Genomic DNA, 20,067 nt, shown 5'->3' on the forward strand with positions numbered 1-20,067 from the left:
GGCTGTACTAACAGAATCTTGAAAACCTGACTGTTTCTCCTTCCTTCCCTCTTATATCAAAGAAATTCAGGGTGGGACAATCTTGAGTTTCTTTCTCACACCTTCCTGTTTTCCTGGGCTAAGTTTGTTTTTTTCCCAACAGTTGCCACATACCTTCTTCAAGGTCATCGCCTGTACATTATCAGCACAATGATGGTCGAATGGCTTTAGAAGACTATATAAGTGGCAAGTGGGGAATCTTGTCCTTGTTTGCAGTTAAAGGTGTTGGTGCTAACAAAACAAAACCTCAAGTGTATACAGTTAGTTCAGCCTTTGGAAAACACATCCACATTCAGGGATGTCTGTTTCCTGTTTATTAAATTTATAGAGGAACTCACAGTCCAGACCTTGTTTTTACCATCCCCTAGACCAGAAAGCAACCTCCAAAATGTTTTGTTTTATTTGGTTTGTTCGGTATGGTTTCAGTTGGTTGGTTGGTTTATTACCAGCCTGTGGTTTGCAATAATTCAATTAAAGCAGTCTTGGCCTAGCACTCTCCAAACAAAAATAAATATATGCAAAACCAGCTTTGAAAGGTCTCCATTCAGAGGTCCTTTCCCTTGTTAAATGATACCAAGACAGCTGAAAGATGAGTAAATACTATGAGTAATTAATCAGGCTGGCAGATCCTGCTGGCGTGCTAATAACGTTCGCACCTGTTAAAAAAACACTTTAATGTATTTTACGACTGGGTGGCATTAACCAAAACATCGCATTTGGATCCTAAGGGGTTGTAATTCCATTGTACTCTGTGCTGGTTGGAATGTATTTGGAGGCTGGGATCCAGGTCCTTGAAAAAAAATATAGAGAAGCCAGAAGTTACTAGGAGGTCTGGAAACCAAGACCTATGAGGAGCAGTTAAGATCACTGGGGACATTTAGTCTATAAAAGAGAAGACGAAAGGGAGTTATGGATAGTGGTCTACATATTTTACATGCAAGAGGGAGTGGATTGTTCTGTGTTGAAACCAAGGGCAGGACAAAGACCAACAGTCTGAAATCAAGACTGGCTAAATAGGATGAGGAATTTTCCTAAGAGTAAGACAGTGGGATTGTCTGCCTAGGAAAGTTGTGGATTCCCCCTTGCTGAGGGTTTCTAAATGGGACGGGGCCTTCTGTCAGGGACGGTTTGGTGGATTCTTGCACTGATCAGTGGGTCGGACTAGAGAACTTAAAGATAGTTTCCAATCTGATAGTTCCATCCTGATGTCTTCTCTCAGTTGCTGCCGCATCAACAGATGGACAGATGGCTAAGGAATTATCTTCCAGTGCTGATTCCATCCTGTTCTACTGAACACATACTGTGTCAGGAAATCTCCCCCTGGTTCTGGAGCACATTTCTCTGCAGGCTTTTCAAGCATGACCTGCTCAGAAGGTCAAGAGAGACATGATGGATCCAAACAACAGAGTACCAAATTGTGAGATGTGATTTCTCCTTCTCGACCTCCCTCCAGGATAATTCTGTTTTCCTAACTCTTGTTTTGGGTTGGAAATAAATCCAGGCAGTAGCCTTTCAAAAAGCAATCAGCAGTAGATCACAAGGAGGCAGGGCAGTTCTAGTAGGTACCGATGGACCTGCAGTCATTCCTCTTGGTACCTGTTGAGCTCCCTGCTCCATCTGATGTTGTTATTATTCTGCCTCTGCCCTCACCAGGTTGTCCCCACTGGGCTTCATAGAAAGGACAAGTGGCAGCACCAAGCCCTGAAAAAGGACAGAGATGATCAAGACTGAGCAATCTTCCTCTTGGTAATCTATTTTATATATATATATAGATTTAGTTATAAATTTATAAGATTGCCCAACTCTACAACTAACCTGGGTGGGTAAAACATCCAAATTATTAAATTGTTGTGCCTTGCCATGCCTATTGTGCTTGCCAGGTGGTCAACGAGCAAGCCTTCCCTCTGGCAGCCAGTTTGGGAGAGGGACCATGAGTTGGTCTCAAACGTGGACCCTGCCCCATAATGCCTATCCCTGCATCAATGCCTTTGCAGCTGAAATGTTGATTTCCACACATCCCCTGATCTTTGATTAGTAGCTGCAGTCGCTGTTGCCCTGAAAAGTGACTGCAATGCAGGGAAATAGAGACTAATTTTTATTGGCTTCCTCTATCAATGCTTTTGTTTTGATAATTCTATTCCAGACAGACAGACACAGACAGACAGACAGACAGACAGACAGACAGACAGATAGATAGATAGTAGCTAGCTAGATAGCTATAGACAGAAAGATAGATAGATATGATACATGATACATGATACATGATACATGATAGATAGATAGATGATGCTAATGATAATATACCATTAGAAGTTCTTGAAAGACCAAATATAAGTTTCTTCATTGATTCATTTTTAGTTATATAAGCATATCTAAAGGTGTTCTCAGTGGCAAGCAATATTGTTGATTTGTTTCTGGTTTCTTTCAGGATAATTTGATTTCAGGTCTCGATAATTGATAGCTAAAACAGAGCAAGCCCAGAAAAGATTTGAGGTAGGATAGTGGTGCTAGTGAAAGGGAGCTGGAATGAAAAACTGATGCAAGGTGAGCATGAAAAATAGAGGCAGCCTCAGCTAATAAAAAAGGAAGGTGCAAACTGAAGTCCAAGGAAGGGCAAGTGATGGCACCATCCTCCCCAATAACCAAACAATATTGTCTTGACTGCTTCTTCTGGTTCCTGCCCTTGATTCTCTTCTCATTTTATCCCACAAACTCTTTGGGTCAGGTTCAGAAACTCTGAGCAGTTTTTCACCGAAAGGCGGTCAAGCTCCATTTCTATTGGTGGTGCTAGAAAATTAGTTTGTTCTAGTCAAGAGCTGAAGGAGCCGTTTGGAGTCCAAAATCATTTCCTTCTAAATATCTACTTCTGCCCCGGTTGCTATGGATCAATATTTCAAAATCTGCTTTTCTTCTCCAATACCCCTCAAAAGTTGGACCTCTTCCTCTGACATCCATCACTATGTTATCCACAGTCCAGCTCTGGTCTATAAACACAATATTCCAAGTCTAGATTTGTTCAACGGTAAGTCTAAGGTCCGTAGGCAGAGGAACACATTTCCCTAGGTGAATTCTTCTCTCTTCCACTTAATCCTGAAAATGCCTTGCAGATTTGGGTGCCCCTAGCCCATCTAACACAGCCCGGCATATGAGCTGGGAGTTGGAACATTTTCTGGCTTTTCTGCTCCTCTTACAGCGCAAATGAGTTGCATAGGCTCAGTTTTGAATAATGAAAAACATCCAAGCGGTGAAGCACCTCAGACACAGAAGGTGAATGCATTTCACAAATACAAGGAAAAGCAAGACAGGAGGAGAGAAATTCTCACTGGGGTGTGGAAATGCAGTTTGCACATACATTACCACTTCTTTACATCCCTTAGAAGAGGAAGGTTAACCTTCCTTTTTCCCATAAAGATGAAGCCTGGTTCTGATTAGTGTGCAAGGAGGTGGGTGATTGTAGCTTGCTTAAAGACACCCCCCCCAGGAAAAAAAATCTAATAGGGTTTTCTTTGAGTCTCAAGAGCCTCAGCAAGAAGGTTATATAATGTCTGTTTTTACACCTGTAGCCCAGGAACAGATTAAAAACTCACAGGGAAGGAACACTGCAAATCTAGTCGAAAGAGCGACCTGATCAAACCAGGTTCCTGCAATGGGTTCATTGTACGTTCAAAGGCGCCTCTTTTCCTTCCCTTCTCACAGTTCCTGCCTGCAATGAAGGCTAGATAACTTCATTGTTCCATCACACCAGCTTTCAACTATTCACCTCCGTTGTTGTTTTTTCCCCCCTTTCTCTCTCTTTTCAAAAGCGCTTAGCTCTCTCCCTCCTTCTTTAGGAAAAGGAAGCAAAAGCTTCACATTCTTCACATCACTGGCTTCGCCATTTTCCTTGGGCTAGAAAGCAGCACAGGACAGGGGCAGCTGTAGAGCGAAGGCCGTTCTTATTCCCCTCTTTGTATCCCAATAAATCTTAGCCATCATACCCGGGGGAAGATGTTGGGAAGAAAGAGGAGAAAAGTTGAGCGCTAAACCTACAGCCTTCTGCCACAACAGAGCAGGCTTCGTGAGCCTCCGTAGCATAATGAAAGGAAAGCAAGAAAGAGACATTTGCTTGAGGTCCTCGTTTTTTAAGGTTTCAGCATTGTAAGACTGCTGTGAAATGCTGGATCCAATCTCCAAACAGGTCTGACTGGCTTGCATCCAGAATTCCGTTGCTCTTCCTGTTATGCCTTTGGATGTAATCTCTGTAACTGGTAATCTCTGACTGTCAATACTTTTGCAGTATGAAATATATTCCAAACAAGCAAGAAATATTATTAATGGAAAATTTGGATTACCCTTCCCTTTCTTTGGCTGTGTGTTTACCAAAGGGTACCAGATTTATGTTGGTGGAACACCTTTCCTTTAGTGGTTTGCAATAATTTGAGGGAGTAAGAGTTCCCAACTCTATTAGCAAACATTAATGCAGAATTTAATTAGTAGAAATTCTGGATTAACTGCTCTGGATTTGTTTTGGGATCTTGTCCCTGCAAAGCCTGGAAGTTTTCTGGGGAAAGTTTTTAAGGGGACAAGAAGGATGAAGAGGTGAAGAAAATGCTCAGTTCCAAGGCTTGAAATGAATCCACCAAATCAGGAAGGCCCTGAAGGACAACCGTTTGAGGCCCATCAAGAACCAACTTCTTCTCCAAAGAAGAGGAGCTCCTGGGAGGCACTCTGGATGGTGCTTTGGAAAAAGAATGAAATCCTGGGCACCTATCCAGTGCAGAAATGACCATCTAAAGAGTCATATGTGGTGCTCTCCATGGGAGTAAAAATGCTACTCAAGAAGAACAGCCCCCCTTGGGAATATGGCTATCAAGAACTGTATACATCAGGAGTAGTTGGGCCCTGATAAAGGCCCTGCCAGGTCTATGACCATCCTCACAGGTGTGATTTTTGCAGGATCTGTTGGCTATAGTCTAATCTTGCCCCATTGCTTGTCTCCCACTGTCCTCCTCCTCCTCTTCCCCCTTCCCCTCCTCCTCCTCTCTGTCTTCTCCTCCTTAACTGAACAGGGGTCTAGCAACCTTGGACAATGCTTTTTCAAAAACCTTTTTGTTCCCCAAAAACCTGCCGAGTGTCAGCCACAAACTTGGCTGGGCAGGCTCAGCTCTGAAATCCACCCCAATGCTTTCCCCTACTGCAGGGTGGAGGTGAGCGGGACACCAGTGGCGATTGCAAAACCAATAAACAAAAGCTTCCTAGAGTTTACACATCACTCAGGCCTAAAGAAAATGATGTTTGTAGATATTGGTGGTAAATGTTACCATACATAGACAGATTTAAATATCAGCAGTGTGCTATTTATAGCATCGCTACCGGCACCTTTCCAACACATCACTTCCACCCCGCATCATTGTCTGTTGTTAAATAGCTTATCAAAATTAAATAAATAACAGCAACAGCAGCCGCTGAAAAATGAGGTTTCTCGTCACGGTTTCCATGACATCCAATCCATCCTCTTTGACAACCCAGGTGGAATTAAAACCACCCTATGGGACAGAGAGATGTTTCTTGGAAATTCCTGGGGCTGAAATGGCTTTTATACAACCCAAGAGGAATAAATTTTGCTTAAGATACCCCAAGGTTTCTCCTCCCCCAAATGATGATTATAGATTGTTTTTTGTTTAAAGCAGCTCTCGTCTATTTTTAGATGTGTTGGCTAAGTGGAAGGTGCCAACAGTGTTACAGACAGTGAATTGGACCCACCGCTGTGGAAATTTGAAATTTCTTTGGGACAATCACGGTGCAAAGGTGGTTGATGAACTCAGTACCTCTAATCAAACCTGGAAAACACTGTATTTACCTAAAAGAAAGATCACTTCTCCACACTCCCACCCCTTTCCTCAGACTTGGCAGAAAGGAGAAAACAGGAAAAATTACCCCCTCTATCACCAGTGCCAACAGATTCATGGTGGCTCATTCTAGCAATAGCTAGAGATCTCCTGTGTTCAAGAGCCTCCAAGTTCCTAGAACCTCCATGTTCAAGAGAAACACACTAAGCTATCAAGACAACCGAAGGACACCCTTGTATGGCCAATGTCAGTGAATGCTTTTATCCCACTCTTGGGGCCTTTTCAGAACAGCTGAATGCATAAAGAAGGCCACTGGGGTGGGGAGTAGGAAAGGGAATGTTTACAGAATCGCAGGAGTTCCTTTAGCTCAGAAATAAGAGTGTTTGTGGTTGTTTAGGCTCAGCACATGGAGGCTAAGAAGAGCCAAGGGACTGTGTTGCAGCAAATCCGTAATACAAATTCCCTAAATCTTCACAGCTAAGAATAAATGCCAGCTGTGTGGGGTGAAGGAAGATGGCTGTTCCTGTCAACTGAGAAGCCCCAGGGACCTCTTTAGCACACCTCAAGCAATTATGGGTCAGTAAAGCCTAGATTAAGTTGGACTTCCCTGCTGTGGATTTAAAAAAGATTTTCTTCCCATTCTTAAGAGATTAATATTGAGTGTTTTGGAAACAGTCTTCCAGAGCTCTGTTTTGGAGGCTTGTCGAAGGTAGACATGGCCCACACAACATCCTTTCCAACAGTCCCAAACTTTTAACCGATTGATGTCCCAGGTCTTCCTTTTCAGACTTTAATCTGCATGTTCCCCACATGGATTCAGGATAGGTGAATTTATCGATTTCAGTTTCTCTTGTTCCTGCAGGCCTATCCATTTTCGCTTCTGTCCATTTCTTATTTTTCCATTCCTATGTTTGCTTTCCATGTTCCAATTTGTGAGTTTCCTCTGTGGTGGTGTACCTATGAGATGCCCCCCCCCCAATACATATGAAATGCTGAAAGTGCCCTTGTAAGAAAAACCTTCACAACAAACCTAAGTGACTCTGAGTGACAACACAGAGAAGACCCAAGTCAGGAACCTGTGACCCAGTCAAGCACATGATTTCTATTCACTGACCGTATCTCAAAGATAGTACGGCCTCGTAGGGAGGGATAAATAATAATAAGGTGACATGGATGGGTTTATCCAAAATATTCCAACGTCACACTGCAATTTCCACCATGTCTGCCTTTGCACTGAAGTGGGCCAAAGGTATATATAACCACTGGTTCTGCTTTCACTCACAGCTGCTCAGCAAAGTATCAACGCTTTGCCGGGGGTCTGGTATATGCTGTATTATTGCTTGTATGTAAGCAAATAAAATTAGGTTGTATCTTCAAAGTGATTTGGTTGCTTTAGGGAGCCAGCTTTTGGCCACAATACCTCCCTGGGAAGATGATTCTGCAGCATATGGGCATGTGGGTAGAAGCCAGTCCTGACCCAATTTTGATTTAGGCCAAGACCAGCATGAGGTCAAGAAGGTAGAAGAGGGTTTCAAGTAAACCCTCTTGCAGACAAGGCCTGGCTGAGGAATGTTGGACAGATTTTGCTACATTTTCTTTTATTTCCCTTGAACTTAACTTCTTTTAATGTGCAATAAGATCTTAGAAAATAGCAACTGGAGGCTAATAAAAAGTTGGCTTCTCCCAAAGGCCTTGAGGGACTAACAAAGCCATTGGGGTGTGTGTGTGTGTGTGTGTATTTGTCTTAGTTTTGATTATTTAATGTCACAGTATTACTTATTATTGTTATTTTAATGTCTGTAAACTGCCTAGAAGCTGCTAGGATTGTGGTGATGGATAGACCTCACAAATAAAGAAAATAATTAAAAGCTTGCCTATTAGAGACATCTTTTTTGAGATTCTAGCAGGAAAAATGCAGGATGGTGGGGGGTAAGATGTTTTAAATCAGTGATAAAGTTCAGACCCTCCAGTTTCCCTTACATGAGTCATTTGCAACCTTCAGCCCTCCGGTTTGATTGGACTACAATTTAATTCATCCGCAGTTTACACAATGAATGACCCTGATGAATAGGGTTGGGAAGCAAGGAATTGCTATGCAACACGCCTAGAAGTTGCTGGATTGGGAAAACTTCTCTACATTTTCAGTCCAAGCCTTCTAATGCCCCTGTAGACCACAGGTGGGAAATTGTGTCTATTTATCAGTTTCCCATTTACTTCTTTTCTTTTTCTTTCTTTCTTGCGTTTAAAAGCTAGAAACATCTATGCATTTCTGCTATCAGGAATGAAACCTAATCTCAGGTGCTGTGTCTTTCCATGCAAACGTAACCTTCTCTTTGAAACGCAATCGTCACAGGCAGTTTCCCCATATTTTTTGCCTAACTCTCTTGTACAGTTCAAACACCACTAGACCTTTCGAGCTAAGTGGGGGGTCATTAGTCCCACCCAAATGGGGGGAAAAAATACAAATATGTCACCATTCAGTCTTCCTGGAAAAAAAATTGCACAAGATTAATGCATGCATATTGTACAATGAAAGGGAATTCATTGTGTTTAAACAGGGTCCTGTTGTGATTACGTACAATATTGTGAGGACCAGGAGATCTTAATGTTAAGTAATCAGTGCAAGACTGAAACTGTTATCATATAACTAATACGTTGATGCAATTCGCAGTGGTTCTTTTTTTTAATGTTGTACTCAGCTTTGGATGAAAACGCAAATAATGTTACGCTGGTAATGTTGCCATCCCACATTGCAGTTACTACTGATAGAACTTTTTATTTTTTCTATTTTCAATACATTAAACTCTCTAAATAGAATGTTAAAAAATTCTCATTATAGTTTACAAAGGTTACAGTATTGAAATCATACAATCCATCAAGATTTATAACCTTACAATAAAAAGAAAAAAAAATGTAAATATGTTTACCCCACACTTAGCTTTCAGAGAATTATGGTTGCTTAAAAAACACAACAGAACCGTATTTCTATGTATCATGTATACTGGCAGATTTTCGCTTGATTTATCAGTTCCTAAAAAATTCAAGGGGATTTAAATGGCTCTGCCTTGCCTGCACCAGCCGGTACTTTCTCAATCTTTTAAATATTTTGTTAGAACAGCAGCAGGGAATGTTGTAATGAAAAAGAGATAATAATGAGACATATGGAGTAGTTGTGTAGCAATTTATTAACTGCAGGAGAGAAAAGTCCTTTTACTGGGAACCGCGTGAAACATTTCGAAAGGGTTCTAGGAGACTAGGGTTAGGGTTAGGGTTAAAGTGGGATAAAATTGGAGTTTGGAGAGCTCTTTACACTCCTTTGAACTCCTAGACCTGTGTTTCTCAACCTTGGCTGCTTGAAGATGGGTGGACTTCAACTCCCAGAATTCCCCAGCCAGCAAGGCTGGCTGGGGAATTCTGGGAGTTGAAGTCCACCCATCTTCAAGCTGCCAAGGTTGAGAAACACAGGTCCAGGCAGAAGCTATGTAGAGTTTCACATTTTTTAGAGGTTCAGAAGGCTGAATTTAGAAGGTGGTGCCCTTCTGCAGCTGGGAGTTGAAGTCCACCCATCTTCAAGTGGCCAAGGTTGAGAAACACTGTCCTAGAGGAAAGATAGGGCATAAATCTCTGGATAATAATTTTATAAGTGAGAACCCCAGTGACTAGCATCTAAAAAAAATGCCTGGGGTTTGTCTTTCTTTTCCTGTCGGTATCTCCCCAGCGTACTCCGAGTGCCTGAAGAGGTTGCCTTGAAGCTGTAAAACGAGCTGGTTACAGCTGCTTTCTCGGGCACCTTCTGGCAGCACAACTCTGGGAATCAAAACAGCCTGGAGAATTCTGTTTCACTAAAAATAGCAAGAGGAGGCACCCTGTGACTTGCCAGTTCTTTGCCTGGGACCAGCAGGTCTCCAGATTGGGCCCCAATCCTTCACCCCGTTGGGGAAGAGGACAAGGCTTCCGTCACATTGCTCTTCTCGGTGGCCTACTGATTTGGAAAACTGTGTGTTTCCCTGGATTATTTTCTGCACCCCAAGCCTAAGGTGAAGCCAGGAGGGGTAGATTTCTAAGGACCAGGATTGACGTTTTTTGCACTTATGGACGGAGAGCGAGAAAGAAGCACGGAATGGATTCATCTGAGATTTTTCTGAAGAATACTGTGGTCTTTGGGCACAAGAATAGCCTCTAAATTTTCAGCTTGCATCTTTCTCTGATTAAGGTAGGCAGCTGTAATAATTGAGAGGGTGGGGGAATTGTACATGCTCTTATTCTGTGAAAGGGTCCAGTGGTTGTAATTTCAACTGATGGAAGCCAGCTCCATAAATTGAACTCTCAAGTTGCATTTTCACTGCGCAATCATGACATTTAGCACCCTGAGGGAGGAAGATCTCTCCCTGCCTACTTTCTCCATACTTGACTTTATGAAACCTCTTTTATCAACGTCTTGGTCCCTTCATCTTTTTCCCTTAATGCAGAAATGATACTTTTCTTTTCAAAAGAAGGAGTACCAACCCATCTTCTTTAGTTCTTTCTTACAAATATTTAACCTCCTTGTACCTCCATTTTCCCAAGGCAACAGCCACAGTCCTACCGTGTTTGTCAACAATAACCCCGCTTAGGCAGTAAAAATAATACATGACCAAATTGGAAAACTGTGCAAAACTAGAGAATAGCCAGCAATGAGAAGATGAGAGTTTGTTGAGTAAACCAAAGACCTGTTTCTTGACACCCTTTTGGCTAGATTTTGAGAATTTCTGCCCAACTTCTTGAAAATATAAATCCTTCCAGAAACATTTCTTGCATTCTTCCTGGACTTGAGATTTGGACTTGCCAGTTAAGCAAGAAAGACCCATCTTAGCTGTCCTATATCCTTTGAAGAGTAAATTAAGCTTAAAACCATAACAACATACTTGTTTTCTTGTATTTTTAAACTCCCTTCTGTCTCTGGTTTAGGATCCCCTCCAACTAATCCTATCCTCACAACTGCCCTAGGCAGCTTCTGGTTATTCAAGAGTTCTGACTGCTAAATGAAAAGTTGGTTCTTTGGCTTGGTATCTTTCCTCTCAATGCATCTGTGCTGGGACCATTCAACAGGTCCTCATGGACAAAGACATGCTTAGCCACATTTAGGTACTGAAATGTCAGTGATGGAATGATTAAGGGAAATACTTAGCCATAACAAGCTGAGTGGCACAAACTCTTGACTTTTCATTCCTGTATAATTTACAGGGTATAATGTCTCTTCTTGAAACTCAGTATGATTATTTAGATCACAAGACAGTTGAATTACAGCCAGTGTTAAGGCAGCTTGGAGCCAGATTCAACATTGTGTTTTGAAAAGTTGGGGGGGAGGGAGGGGAGGAAGGAAGGAAGGAAGGAAGGAAGGAAGGAAGGAAGGAAGGAAGGAAGGAAGGAAGGAAGGAAGGAAGGAAGGAAGGAAGGAAGGAAGGAAGACAGGCTCTAAGGGGAAGAGTGAGGTCATTATTTACTCAAGTAAAAAATAAAATGGCCATTTAATTTAGTGTTGTTATTTTTACATTATTTTTCTTCCAAAAGTATTCATAGTGACATACACAGAAGATGCATCACGAAACAACTGCACTGATAATGTAATTGGTCACTGCCAGTCATAAAACTATACAAAACCACCCTTAAAATATACAGCAGTGAAAGTCTAAAAAGGAACAGCAATCGAGTCAAGTCTGTACCCTTCATCCTTTCTCTCTGGTTCACTCAAGAAAGTCTTTGTCAATTATTCTTAAGCAAATAGTGGAGGGCTGTAGGGATTCCCCACCACAAGGATATCCATATATTAGATTACATTTGATACCTTTTCCCCTTTCCAGTGAGTTTGGACTGTAACTCAGAATTCTCAGCCAACTTCAGCTGGATAATTAGTTGGTTCCTGTTTCATCTTGATAGTGAACCAAAGTTGCCCCAATAGTTAGTTCCTGTTCCATAGGTGGGGGAGGCCTTTACAAGGTGAACCGGAGTGCTTATGCTGCAAGGAATGCTAATCTCTTTTATAAATGCTTATTATCTGTACTTCTAAAAATATATACATCGATATAGCCAACTGGTATCGAGATAGACCTTTCCACTTCACCAATTTCACTGTATTCTTCCATCTCTATTTTTTTTTCCTTCTGATACACTCAGAGTTCTAAGCTATTTTATGAAAAGCAGCTAAAATAATTAAACCAATGAATAAACACACCAGAACTCCCCTATGTAAACCTTTTCAAAATGTTTCTCTTTTATAGTCACCGTAGTTGTATCTTAAAACAGTCTTGCCAGGGTATCCTACAAAACTTATGAGTTTCAACAAAGTAGCTGCATCACTATGTTAGCTGGGGATTATGGATTCCACCACAATCCAGTCCAGCTTCTGGAGTTCACCAGATTCAGACCATGTCCTAAATTAGTCCTTCAACCATAGCAGAGGGACACAGTTTTCTAAAAACAGAAACATTTGGGGGCACCTCAAAAGGTTACACAACTCAGAGAAAAGACTTGTGCTAGCCCTACCAATGTATTTTCCTGCAACTGCAGTGAATTTTGAAAAGTGAATTAACTGCCACCAAGCTTGACAATTCAGATGGGGAATATTTTTTGCTCATTAAATTCTATCTGAGAAACCCTTAGCTCTGATTGGGCAGTAGAAGAGTGACATCATCTGGGAATGCACCTGTCATCTTAACATCAGGCACTCTTAAAGAGCTGGTGCTCCTTGACTTAAAAGTGTGCAAATCTGTCTTTTTAGCCAATAAACTTTTAAGCAATAACCCTTAAAGAAAGACTCTGTTTACTTGCATCCAGTTTGGGATTACTCCCTCTCCTGAGTTTGTACACATCGTATTTGGTAGCTTGAAGGAATCTAAAAAGTCTACCCAGTAATTGTAGTATCCTTGCACTCTTTTTGAACCCAGAGGACTGTGGTGGTGGGGTGTTCTGGAAATGTAATGTGTGAATAAATAAGTACATGGTGGGCCTCAGCACAGCTTTCCCAGTAGTCCTCCAAACATGTGGACTTCAACTATGAGAATTCACTGTAGTGTGGAGTTCTAGGAATTGAAGTTTGTACATCTAGAAGACACTTTTGAAGTCTTCCATGAAGGATGGTTGGATTTACTTAGATGAGGTACTTGCTCTGGAGAGTTGCTATCCCTTTTGAGAAATCCCCACCTCCCATTTTTTGAGCCATTGTTAAAGTTGTACCATCATCTTTTGGCAAAATCCTTGAAGGAATGTGATGTCCTGGTTCACACTGCACGTGAAGGCAAAGGATATGTTTTCCACAACATATCCAATTCCAAACAACCAACTCTCAATCCATGATAGCATGGAGATCATGCAACAGAGTTATCAGATGGAGAAGCAAGTGCTATCTTAAAAGAGGCATTTTCCCATCACTCTTCTACATGAGGGAAATATCTCTTCTCTACAACCTCACAATCTTCCTTTCTAGGGAAGGTTTTAGGTCTAGAAAAGAAACACTTTATTGGTTTTGTAAGTTTGTAGTTTTGGCTAAATTTCAAGTTGTGCCTCCAGGCTTAATGAACCAAACTGGGCTCCCAAGGCTAAAAAGTCGAAGTCCACATTTTCAAAATGTCAGCATGAAGAAAGGCAGAATCTTATGGCTCATTTTCCTAGTCTAGAAGAAACCCTAGGAAGGGTGTCAGGTTATTCCTGACATATGGATGTTGACATATGATATTTACCCACAAAACCAAGCTTGCAACTGGAGGAAGAGAGAAGGAGGGGGTACACGTATGTGCTGATCTGTAGGCACCGCAGGTCCACAGCTTCAGATCAGGTTTCCCAAAAGTCCAGATGGACAAGGGGACCTTCCCTGAAACAGAGGTGGACCATCAAAAGCCATAGTGCAGCCCTCAAAGCCTCAGGTGTGATCTTTGGAGGCCTCCAAAAATCTTCCCACATTGTAGAAAAAGCTATTAAATACACAACTCAAGAGGAGTTATATTAACTATATTTAATTTTAATTCAGCACCCAGCCAAATGAAATCAGTTGTTGTTTTCCCCCCTAGCCTCAGCTGTCCCTTTTGAGCACGTGGCTTCCAGCATATCGTTGAAGGGCACATCACCCCACTCAGTCCAGAAAGCCTTGCACCCTCTGCCCTTGAAAATAATTTAGGATATCCCCTAATCTTAGGAGAATCAGAACTGTCCCTTTCTCATTGGATGAATGGGAAAGACTAAGATAAAACTCTTCATCCCACTAAGTTACTGGAGGACAGACAGAGGGGAACAGAGTTTCTTTCCCTACAACCCTTGGAAATCTTTCAAGTTGATATTCATGGGGTGTGAAGGCCTAGCTACCCTTGGCTGATTTGGAAGAATTAAACTGAGTTGGTTGTACTTGGATGGGAAACCATCAGAACATCTCACAACTCTAGACCAGGACATTGGAAGACATCCTGGGGGAAGACGATAGCATATTGTTGCCAGGGGAATGACATGGATGCGTCTGTGCATTTTCTTTACTCCCATGAAGGGAAGGATGGAGGATAAAAATGCACATTGTTCATTCGCTTCTTCCCACCTGTCCATCTAATTTATTATTTAGATGGTGGTGTCACTGGTGGTCTTTTTTGATCCTTTGTCCCTCTTCCTTCATTCCTCAGATTGCATCAGGAAGGATTTCTTACACCATTTCCTTTCTTCTTTGAGGCTATAATCTCCTTTGCTCTGGGTCCCAACAGTTAGGTCTACTTGCCTCACGTGGAGAACTAGAACTGCTTGGGCCCAACATCTCCTCTGGTCCTTCCTTGAGATTCCTGATTTGGAAACCCTGGAAGTCTTCTCCCTTGGAGTGCAATCCCCCCCCCCCGCTTTCTCCTGGGGCCCTTCTTTAGTCTTTCAAAAGGGGAGGGGGAACAAACTTGGCAAGGCAATGCCAGCCAGATGTCTGCCACACTGTCTTCCCAGACCATCCAACCTTTTTTGTTGAAGTGGGGCCAAAAGAGAGGGGTGTGTCATGCCTACCAGAAGCATTTGAGGGTGGGTGCATGGGCCAAAGCTCAGCTTGCAAGAGTGGCGGTTCCCCACTCCTTCTTTGCTGGTTCCTGGGAAAGGTGGGGAGGAGAAAGAGAATTTCTGCCAGCAAAAGGGTGGGGGGGAGGAGAGGGGTTAAGATCCAGTTTTTGTCTCCTGCAAATCTCCCAGCCAAAGGGGAAAGAGAAGAGCAAATCTTGCAGATGTGCAGGAAAAAGCCTTCTTTGGCCCCCCTTCATCCTTCCTAGGAGGGGAGGGGGTGGGAAGAAGCCAGCCAGCCCCCCCCCCCCCCAGCAGCAGTTCCCAAATCCTACAAGCTTTAGTGGCATTGAGCGCATTCTCCTGCACCAGCTACCGAAGGAGCCAGCCAGCCAGTCAAGTCTCTTTTTGATCCTTGATTTATTCCCCACTCCCCCCCCTTCTAGGATTTCCCTCCTCTTCAACCCTCCTCCCCCTTATCTACGAAAGAAGAAAAAGAGCAACAACAAAGAAAAAAGGACTAAAGAACGAAAGGAAAAACCCAGCCATCCATCTCTCTTATTCCCTGGTTTCTTGGAAATCTGGTTAGCTTGGCCACGCGGGATCCTGGGGGGATTTTTACAACCAAACTGGGATCTATGAGCGGGAAGGTGATCAAGCCAAAGGAAGAAAAAGATGCTTCTAAAGGTAAGGGTCTGAGCTTTGGGGAGCCTTCCCTCACATTCTTTCCAACCTTCTTTCTCCCCCTTCCCCGTCCACCCCCACAACCCTCCATTGTCTAAATGGCCCTTCTGCTCTCCCCAAACCTCTTCTCTTTACATTTTCACTTGCTTGCTGACCTTTGCGGGTGGAAGAAGGGGAAGAATGGATGGGGAGAACTGGCATGTATCGCCCCACAGCCCACCCACCCCCTTTCCACCCCCTCCTCAACCTTTGGCATTTGGGGTTTGCCAGCCCTTCTACCTTCTCCTTCCCTCCACCCCCACCGCCCTCTCCATCCCAGCCCTGGGAAGAGGGGAGGGGAGGCTAACCCATTTACCCCCCACCCCACCCCCATAAAAGAGAGACCTCCTATAATACTGCAGTGTCTTCCCTCGTACTTCCCTTTTGTGTGTGTTCAAGCATGGTGTGTGTTCCACTCGCTGTCTTGTTGCACGACTGTGGGTTCAGACCTTCCCCATCACCAGGAGGGGTGTGTGAGAACAGAAACGAAAGCCCGCTTTGGGGGCCTTTGCAAGGAACCCAAGAGGGTTTTATAGTGTAGCATATGGGGGGGGGGGGGGAAGCAAGAGAGCTATGGTTATTTTTTTAAAAAGAGACAATGCTGTTTTTTCGGGTTGGGTAGAAGGAGCCAGGCTTGGCAGGGAACATCTGCACCCCTTGGCCAAAGTTGGAAGTGTTCCTGCATCTCTTGACTGTCGTACTTCCACCTGCTAGACACCTGAAGACATCTGATAGGGTTAGAAAGGAGGGCACCTCACCTCCCACCTTCCCCTGAAGCTTGTGCAAGGGCATCTTTACATGCACAGCTTCAAAGCCCATTGACCATCCCAGCCACCAGTCGATGGGCTCTCTGATCAAGGAGAAACAATAGAGGAGGATCTTAGGATCGCCTGAAGATGATGGGGTGGGCTCCTTTGCTCAAGCTGCAGCGGATGGGGAGGTGATGTGCCAACAGGGAACAGAAGCTGCACCCCCAAGATTGCAACTTGGTTTTCTATGTTGTGACAACATGTGGGCTTCAGGTTCTGGGCACTGCATCGGCGGCAGTGTCTGCAGAAAGCTGGGGCATAAAATCTTCCTAGGATTCAGAATGCCCATTGAATAGGGAGAGGGCATGCAATGCTTTGCCCCGGCTTTCTCACTCACCCGCTTCTCTACCCCCCAGCAAATATTTTCCCATGCAGTGGACTGACTTGCTTCTGAATATATAAACTGGGCAACAATTGCCATGGAGACAGAAGGAGGGAGGAGGAGGAGGAGGAGGAAGAGGAGGGAGACTTGTAGAATGGATGGTTCCCAGTGGCAGCTCCATAACGCTAGACTCTCACGCCTCTGTCTGGCTACCTCTGGATTTGTCCAGGGGAAAAGGCCAGGCAAAATCCAGATGCTGGAAGGTCCCCTCCCCTTTTCAAAGGTGGAGGGGGGCAGACAGCAGCTAAAGAGGCTTTCCACATGATCTTCCCACCTCCGCTAGGTTGGCGCAAGGTTTCTATTGTCACCCCTTCTGTGAATTTAACACACCAAGAATTTCTCCCTCCTTTCTTATGATGCTGCAAAGTAATAAGAGTCTGTGTTAAATGTTTGATCTTCCACATAAATCCTCATCAGTTCCACGATGACTCTATACTGAGCATAAACCTAAATGTCTTGGCAGATACAGGACAGGGTGGATGAACGAATGCCCCCCCCTCCCAGATAAATCAGGGCCTCAGAAAGAATGCTTTGTGATATAAACACAGTTGTGTTGAAAACCAAGGGGTGGGGTAGGGTTAAATAGCTTTGTTCCCCCTGTATTAGCCATTCTGCAACCTGGTGGCCACCAAGCAGTTGGATCAAAAGTCTCATCATTCCCAGCTCCACTAGGATGACAGGAGGTCTCTAGTGTGTAGGACACCAGCACGGCTTCTTCAGTCACTGATTGTGCTAAACAATAACAGCAATGGGTTTCAGTCCTTTTATGGTGGAAGTGGGCTTCATAGAAGCCATCTTTTTAATGATCAAGTTTCTGCTTTTGTTAAACAAAGCCAAATAGACGGGGAGGGTGTGAGTTTAGCATAAATCTGTGTGGTTAAAATACTTGGCTATTCCTCCGCCCATGTCCATATCATCTGAACGAGTTCTTTGCATGTGTGCGCGAAGCTCCTTCAGATGCCTTCTCCCATGTGCCTTTTTTATTTTTAGAATAAATGTTACGTTCCAACAGGGCAGTTTTGATTTGCAGACACTGGTTCGGCCTCAGCACACGTCATCCCTGGCTAACTGATCCATGCTTTAACTTCTTTTGTTCCTGAGAAGCATTCATGACAGACATGTGCATTTAAAAGCGTTGTGCTTCAGAAGGGGGGGGGGGGCTCTGGGAATCTGTATGGTGGTCTGTTCCAGCCAGTTCCATGATGTTTATTGTCTCATTTGAGGCGAATGAAGGAAGGTATTAGTGTAACAGCTCTGCCTTTCTGGTTCTGTGATCTTTTTGGACCCCACTCATTTTTCATGCTGGGTAATATAAGAGGTTGACAAATCCATCTGTGTTAATGTCATGTAAAAAAACAGGGCAGACAGCTGGTGGTCTTTTAAGGAACTTGATGGCTTGTTGTCTGGGGTATGGATGTAGGTTGTCATCAGAAGAGTAAAACCACTTTTCTTCTCATTCCCACTTGATTTTGGGGGGCTGAACTGATACCTTTGGAACAGCATGCCATGATTTATTTTGGAAAATCCAGGGAGCATTTCTGTTTTCTCTTTTAATATAGCTTCTGGCTTTTCGTAATTTTTATTTTTAGACTCTGATGTATCTTCTATGCTTTTTAATTGACTGTACCCCACCCTCCTTGTGCGGGTCTGTGACCGTCATAAAGATTTGACTTGATTCCAGAAAGCCTCATGCTTCTGGACAGAAGGTCCTGAATGGTTCCAACCCATCTGAACAATGTCTGTGTAGTTCTTTTGGGTTTTCTTCCTCAAGACATGTTTAATACAGAGGTGAAAATGCAGAAGTATGGAAAAGGTAAAAGAATTCCAAGTGGAAAGTGATGAAACCTTCTGGACCCTCTTGATAAAAATATAATATCAACAAAAAAATCTGTGAATGTGGGCAAAAAGATTGGCCTGAAGGCCCCCATAAAGATCCTTAACAAATCCCAACCAGTTGTGTTTTTATTCTAGACTTAGAGTAACCCTTTTTAGGGATTGCTCCACCTAGAGAGCTATTTTTTTTGCTTAGATCAGTGTTTCTCAACCTCAGCTACTTTCAGATGTGTAGACTTCAACTCCCAGAATTCCCCAGGCAGCATGGCTGACTGGGGAATTCTGGGAGTTGAAGTCCACATATCTTCAAGTTGCTGAGGTTGAGAAACACTGGGTTAGATCAATACCGCACAACTTTCTTTGGGCCAAAGATTGCACTTTGCCTTTGAGTGATGTGCTAAAAGGTGCCTTCCAAGCTGTAAATGAGACCAAGACCATGAACATGAGGTGGCCACCATTGCTATATTTGCTCTAAACAAAAATATATTAAATGCACAGCATTTAATGGCTGTGATTATTTCCTATTTGACAGCAGAATTTTCCTTGAATGTTGCCTTAACATTAACATTTCAGCAACAATTTTTGTAGGGATTCTAGGGGTACATCTTGGAGCCTGAACGGGTAGGGAACACACATATACAAATTACAGATTCCTGGTAGTCTCTCTGCTCTCCTTTGCCTAAAATGGGGGTCTACAAATGATATTCCACAAACCTTGTGCCCACTTTCAATTGCGCTGCTAAATCTGGGAGGCACCAGTGGCCCCCATTAGGAAGAAACAGCTGAAGGCTATTGCACGCCTCAAATAAGCCGAATGAAGTTTTAAAAGTTAAAAAAACAAACTTACCACCTCAAATTCAGAAGAGTGAAAGAAGAAATCCTTGCTCCACTTATTGGGGTGGTGTGAACCCACTGTGAACCTCCTCCGGGATCCCTCATTTTGCCCTTTGAAACAAAGCTTAGAATGAATAATCTGATTAAAACAAAAAACTAGTACAGCAATATTTAAAAAGGATCTACTCGTGCACAGTTAGTAAAACTCCTGCCAGAAATATGTAGTAGGCTTGACTATCATCCAACTGATAGTATGTGAACAGATTTTCCATGGGAAAACACAGTATTTGGATGCTTTCCTGACTATCGTTGCCTATTCGCAAAGTTCGTGATCAGTTGATATAAGGGCTAGAAAATGTTTCCTTAGATTTGACATAAAACAAGCTAGTCTACATAGGCTGCTTTAAACACAGTTCTTAGCAATGGAAGAGAATATCTGTGGCTCAGGGTTGAGCTGTGGAGTCCTTGGGGTTCTCTGAGCTTGGTTGTTTTCTTGCAAATGTTTTGTCGCCTGGCTAGAAATGTTTGCAAGGAAACAACCAAGCTCAGAGAACCCCAAGGACTCCACAGTTCTTAGCAAGTCCAGGTTTGTTCATTTATCAGGTCCATGGCCATGCCAAACTCCAACTTC

General features: G+C 43.2%; 1 protein-coding gene across 2 annotated transcripts in view; it reads left to right on the forward strand.

Moving 5' to 3' along the window:
- The first annotated feature begins 9,492 nt into the window (after nt 1-9,492).
- The window catches only part of FGF13 (fibroblast growth factor 13), a 119,184-nt gene continuing 108,609 nt past the window's right edge, over nt 9,493-20,067 (forward strand). The window contains exons 1-2 of one of the 2 annotated variants that reach the window (XM_007430284.3): nt 9,493-10,080; nt 15,302-15,542. In XM_007430284.3, coding sequence (XP_007430346.1) covers nt 15,494-15,542 — 49 coding nt within the window. In that variant the 5' untranslated portion in view covers nt 9,493-10,080; nt 15,302-15,493. The remainder of the gene's footprint in view (nt 10,081-15,301; nt 15,543-20,067) is intronic. The other variant, XM_007430286.3, reaches the window with a different exon arrangement.

Source organism: Python bivittatus, unplaced genomic scaffold (assembly GCF_059951505.1).
Source record: "Python bivittatus isolate LINGU-HERP-01145 unplaced genomic scaffold, Pbiv_v1 ctg000670_np1212, whole genome shotgun sequence".
Lineage (NCBI taxonomy): Eukaryota > Metazoa > Chordata > Lepidosauria > Squamata > Pythonidae > Python > Python bivittatus.